This window comes from Asparagus officinalis, chromosome 7, assembly GCF_001876935.1.
Source record: "Asparagus officinalis chromosome 7, Aspof.V1, whole genome shotgun sequence".
NCBI classification, from domain to species: domain Eukaryota; kingdom Viridiplantae; phylum Streptophyta; class Magnoliopsida; order Asparagales; family Asparagaceae; genus Asparagus; species Asparagus officinalis.
The window spans coordinates 70695745-70701919 of record NC_033800.1 but is presented as its reverse complement, the minus strand read 5'-3'; the positions used below and the strand labels follow the sequence as shown (position 1 = coordinate 70701919).

At 36.5% G+C, this 6175-nt stretch overlaps 1 protein-coding gene across 1 annotated transcript; it reads left to right on the top strand.

Moving 5' to 3' along the window:
- On the top strand, positions 1810 to 5230 carry LOC109850045. The gene is made up of 3 exons (XM_020419947.1): positions 1810 to 2042; positions 3276 to 3505; positions 4741 to 5230. Exons 2-3 carry the CDS (start codon positions 3281 to 3283, stop codon positions 4861 to 4863), a joined length of 348 nt encoding a protein of 115 aa, XP_020275536.1. The 5' UTR covers positions 1810 to 2042; positions 3276 to 3280; the 3' UTR covers positions 4864 to 5230.

Sequence of the window (6175 nt, the reverse complement as noted above, 5' to 3'; positions counted from 1 at the left end):
CTGTTTTTTTTACTTTTTCTCAGCTGTTTTATTTTGTTTTTTGATGGTATTATTATATATTTTCTTTTTTTTTGAAATAAATAACATCATCAATATAGTTAAAGCGCATCATATAAATAATAAAACTAATTTTTATATATATGTAAGAAGGAACGATAAATAAAAGAAATGTCATGGTGCAAGGGCCGTACGTAGAGAAATTCGAAAATATATCTCTTCTTCCTAAAGAAAGTGAGCACATGAAATAAGGGTTTTATGTAATTTTTTCTTAATAAAAGAATTCTCAGAACCCTTTAGTTCATAAATTAGATTTTGTAATTAGATACAAGATGATTGAAGCACCAGGAGAAGTATAGCATCCAAGATACGTTTATAAGCTTCCTTGAATATTGTGGACATGCAAGGAACAAAGAAATACATCGTATTTTGTTATAAAGTTTCAAACATTAGACACGAGTTATTTTCTCTTGGTAGGTAGGTTGATGGGTTACATAAGTTAAAAGAGAGAGAGAGAGAGAGAGAGAGAGAGAGAGAGATATCGTTAAATATCAATAAATCGATTGAGTAATTAGCGCCTGCTTGCATTTTGGCTTGGTAAATTTCCAATATGATGGACTTTGGCCTAGATCATTAATGGAATTTGGCCTAGAATTAGCCTTATATCCAACTCAAGCGCTAATCATACACTTGAAGATCTAATCAAATTAAACTCATTGTGCTAAAACCCCCCAAAAAAAAATTCAACTATTGTTAGGCAAAATTGTTCCCTTGAATTTAGCCAGGTAGTGCTCAGATCCCAACTAGCTAGTACATTGGATACAAAATCATACGTTGCTTGAATTGACTCCAAACAGGTACCCGGTACCCCTCACCATGTGCACTTTGGTATAAACAGGTACCTAACTTTTGGACTTTTTATCTCCCCACAAACAATCAACCATCTCGAACTTTTAAAAAATTAATTATCACAAGATTAAAAAAAAATCTAGTAAATTAGATGAAGACAATAATGCATCCAAGCAGAAAAGAAACATATTACATTAGTACATGAATAGGAAAAAGAATTCCATCCCTCCACAAATTCAGCATGCATCTTCTCGACATACATCAGAGCATGACAATATGACTATCCATTAACTCTTTCATTTAAACTCGATCGTATCCAAAAATAGTGATGTAATTTTCTCTTTCGCCCGATTTTATCGTACTCGATGCATCGGGCCAACTAGATAACTTATTGTATCCAAATATTGACACGCGGTATATAATCTGGATATCGGATTGTTAATATGAATATGTTTCTGTTTTCTGTCTTGACTGTATCTTATCAGATATATCCGGTCAACTGGATAATTTCTCCACTACTAAGTCATGCACCCCACACATTACTTGAAAAAGAGAACTTCTTAAACTTTACCCTTCCCCCACTCCGCAACTCCGCAATCAAGAGGCAACAATCGAAAAAGTAGAAGGGGGAGGAAAAAGAAAAAGGAAAAAAAGGGGGAAAAAATCCACGCCGAAATTAAATTCAAAAACGGTGGTGCTACGTGAGTGGGCCCCATGCAAAAACCAAAGCATGTCTAGAGAGAGAGAGAGAGAGGGGGGGGGGGGTCGGGGGTGGTTTTTAGAGAGAGAAGCTTCGACGTCACGACAGTGAGGACTCAAGAGTACAGCTAGCAATGAAAGGAGGAGTCTTTACCTACCGTTTGCAGAGGCAGCAAATTTAACACCCACGGTACAATTCACAAATTCATTCATTCATTCATTCTCTCTCTCTAGAGACTCTCTCTCTCTCTCTAGACAAGCTCTCTCTCTCCTCACGTTCACTCCCTCCTTTTCTTATTCTTTCTCTCTCCTCCCCTCCTACTCCTTTTAAGGCCCTTCCCCATTTGCCCACCCTCTCTCTTTCTCCTCAACAAGCATCCTTCCTCCATTTTTAATTTCGTTAGAAATTTGAGCAGAGTTTTGTAGCTGAAGAAGAACTAGATAGAAATTTTTTAGAGGGGGAGAGGGAGTTTTGAAGAAGAGAACTTTTCCTAGTGGTACCATTTCTGAGCTCTGATCACTCTGCTTTATGTGTCAATTATCGCAATTGATTTCATTTTGTTATTTTTGGAGCCAAAATTGAAGTACCCAATTGATTTAATTTCTCTCTCTTGCACAAAATTACTTCATTTTGAATGGTAGTTCAATCTTTGGTGATCAAAGATTGAATCTTTTTTACTTTGTTTTCAAAAAATTTGGATTGTTTTTTTTTCCTTCTAATTTCCTTATATTTTCTAATAGTTGTTTAGAAATTGGTGTTTTGGGGAAAACCATGCGTTAAGCTAGCTGCTGTTTCTTTCATCCTGCGTTAATTTTTTTTTGCTCATAAATTGTTTGCATTTTTCGGATAATTATCACTTAGGCCAATTAGTAATAATGTGAGAATGGGATAGCAAGAGTTTGTAGGTTCAAAATTACTTAGGAATTTGATTTTTCTTATTTTCTTTTTTTAAGAAGAACAGCTAAAAATTCAAAAAAGAAATTTTCTAAACAAACACATTCACTTTTTTTTCTAAAAATCGAACCATTTGAGTTTTTTTTTACAAAAATCAACACATTTTTCTTAATCCGGTTCCTAAATAGTCGGGATTGTCAACCCCGACTATTTAGGAGGTTACAAATTCCCAATTACAACCCTAAACCCTAACATTATATGCACTAAATAGTCAGGGTTGGCAACCCGACTATTTAGGAACCGGATTAAAAAAATATGGGTTGATTTTTATAAAAAAACGATTTAAAAAAAAGTGAATGTGTTTGTTTAGAAAATTTCTTCAAATTCAAACGTTCTAATTTGATTTTTTTTTTGGAGAAAATAGAGGAAATGTATCAAAAATTGGCATAAAATACATCCTTTTCCCCAAATTACCCTTCTCATTTTGCCCATTGACCATTTTTCCTCTGCTAAAATGCGCGGAGACAAGGTCAATAATAGTAAGAAGCAATCATTGTCAAAGATTTTTCCCCCCCTCCCTTCACAGTAAGGCAAACAATTGTAACTCTGACGTGCACGACCAATAAAAGGCCTCCACGTGTAATCCCACCAATCAAACACAATCCACGTCATCAATTCCTTTGCTAGAAAGATTCAATGCACGTAAAGAAATTTAGGAATGTTCCTCGTTGGTAAAACTTGGCAACTAATTGGTTCAACGCGGTTAATAACTTTTTTTTATAAATACTTGTCAACATTTTGCTAAACTTTGTTTATTATTATTATTATTGGACAGATACTATGGCTTCAAATGTGTACGTGGATGAAAAACTTGAGATGATGTGCGAGGGGCTATTTGACAATATTGAGGATTTGTTGGATTTTTCAAGTGATGATGAATTATTGGGAATTAATAGTGGTGACAACAACAAGGATGATGATATTCATATTTCTCAAGCTACAACATCTTTTCCTAATTCAGGTGAAGGAAGCCGAGTTACAACCGCTTCCGAGGAAAACAAAGTTGTAAGTTCGTTTCCTCATAGGAGGTCATTTGTTTTTTTTTTTCAATTTGTTTAATTTTTCTCTATTTTATCATTTTTCAGAAAAAAACAGTGTTAGCGGACTATAAGAATTAAACTATTTTTTGTACTGCAAGACACAGAGAATAGTATAACTTTTGTGCAAGAATAATGTAACTGTGTGCAGACTAGTTCTCACTTCTCTTCTTAGTACGAGTTTTGAGGGTTTTGAGCCATTTTTTAAAAAGAGAATATTGTTTATTGTAAAAATTTTGTTACTTTCAAGTTGAAAAAGAGTATTTTGCTTGTGATACTAGGGTGTCGCTATCATATCATAGTCTGTGTATTTGGGGGGCTATTTGGTTAAATTTCTATAAGAAAGAGGAAAAAGAAAAGTACTTAAAATTTAATTTCCTTATATTTCTATAAAATTTATAGAACTCAAAAGAGTACCATATTTCTTATTTTTTGCTATTTTTTGTTTGGTTTAAAGTATGAAAAAGTTTCTAACTTTATAAAAAAATATGTTTTCTTGTTTTTGGCTGGATGTCACTTTATAGAAAATAGTTTACTAACAATACCCATGAGAAATAACATAGGAAAAATACTGATGTACTTAATTATTTTTTTAATATAAGCGTCAGATTTCTGTGTGATTTTAGCCCATTTTGAGCGGAAATTGATTTTTATAAAATATGGTACTTTCTATACTTTACAGAAAACTTTTCTGTAAATTTTTTTTGAACCAAACACAATTTATAAAAAAATTTAAAAAAGTTTTATTTACAAAACTATCACTCACTATCATTCACTTTCTATATAAATTTTCTATAAAAGCACTCAAGCAAACAGTCTCTTATAGTGTTTCTTTCATATAGTAGGATATAAAATTTAACACTTGCTTCAATTATTTGAAATTAGTCCCCACAAAGGTGTATCTTAGTCTGGCCAGACCACTGTGCATTTCATGTCACGACAAAATCCATTGCTTCATTTTTTTTTCTATTCAAGTAGAAAATGAGAAGTTTTCAGATTTTGTTTCTTGTACTCAAATTGATCGGCACGCAATTTGACGTTCCATTATGCTCCCTACGTGTTACTATCTCTACTTAATTATTACTTCTTTCGAATTTTCGAATCTCTAATTAAGCCTCTCTGCTTCCCTTATGGTGTTTTTTTTTAAAATATATTTCTTTCGGGTTTCTAAATAATTCGACATCCTGAATGTGTATTCTACAGTGCGAAGAAATCGAGGGTGTGGATGATTGGATCACGAATTTTCTAGACGACTCCAATTTCAAACTAGATTGTTTTCCCGCCGCCACCCGCATCATCGCCGAGAAGGACGCGGCCATTGTTTGAATCTTTCAGTCCGGTCTCGGTTGCGGACGAGCCGAACAATGTCAGCGGCGACAAAGGCGGCGGCGGCTCGTCGTCGTCGTCGTCGTCCTCCTCTTCCTCCAGCTCCAGCACCAGAGCCAGCGAGATGATCGAAACTGTCTCGCTGGCCCCCGTTGGCCCCACCATGATGCTTGTCCCCGCCAGGGCCCGCAGCAAGCGCCCGCGCCGCGCAGCACCGGCCCACGTCACCGTCCCGATATTACCGCCATCCACCGATGGCCCGCCGCGCCATCCCGACGCTACTCCCGGAAGCGGAGAGCTTCGGCGAGTCATTTCCGCCCCCGTGATGAAGAAAAAAGAAGAAGACGTCTCTGTCCGTCGGCAGCGCCAGCACCCACGCCGACGATTCAACGACGGGCAGGAAGTGTTTACACTGCGGAATTCAAAAGACCCCGCAGTGGCGGGCCGGCCCAATGGGCCCGAAAACCCTATGCAACGCTTGCGGTGTTCGTTATAAATCCGGCCGCCTCTTCCCGCGAGTATTCGGCCGGCCGCTAGCCCAACGTTCGTGCCGACCATTCACTCAAATTCGCATAAGAAGGTCGTCGAGATGCGGAACAAGACGGTGGCCGTGTCGCCGTCCCCGGAGTGCACTCCTGCGGCCAAGAATTGTGACCTTCTTGCATACATTAGGAGGAGTTAGAGGGGAGTTCAGTGTGTTGAGTTTGATTTGAGAGTCATTTTATTGCTGTTACTATTATTGTTTTTTCTTTTTTCCTTTCGGGTTTTTTAGTGGGGTCCCCTTATTTTGTACAGATGGGAAAGTGAAATTTGAGGGTTTAGGATTTTAGATGAGGAATTGAGGAAAATGGGTGGAGAATACTTAGGTTGAGGTTTAGAAGAAAGGAAGGGGGGTATATGATCTTTTTTTTTAGGGGGTCTAGCTTTAAGATATTTCAGCTTGATGTATTGTATTCTTTTTGCAGTCAATTGATTAGTAGGGGAGAAAAAAAAAAACTATTGATGGTTTCATTCTTATAGTCATTATATGTATTCTTTTTCTAGCATTATTTGGAGATTTTGTTTCCAAGCAAAGAGATGAAGTGTTTCTTATAAATCGTGTTGAGATTGTCCGTTTTTATGCTCAATGTAATTGAAGAATGAACAAAAATCTTAACAAAGGACTCAATTATATTGTGAATATACAAAGTTTTTATTGATCTTTAAGAGAATGCATGCTTCTTTTTTTGGGTGGGGGTAGGTAAACTGTAACCTTGTAATTAAGAAAAGAAAAATGCTTTAGGGACTCAAAAACATAGGACCATACATGGGA

Bases quoted from the DNA above. Each gene is read 5' to 3' on its own strand.
- LOC109850045 (XM_020419947.1), top strand. From the start codon at position 3,281: ATGGCTTCAAATGTGTACGTGGATGAAAAACTTGAGATGATGTGCGAG. The intron at 3,506-4,740 runs GTAAGTTCGTTT...TGTATTCTACAG, and splicing joins CTTCCGAGGAAAACAAAGTT to TGCGAAGAAATCGAGGGTGT.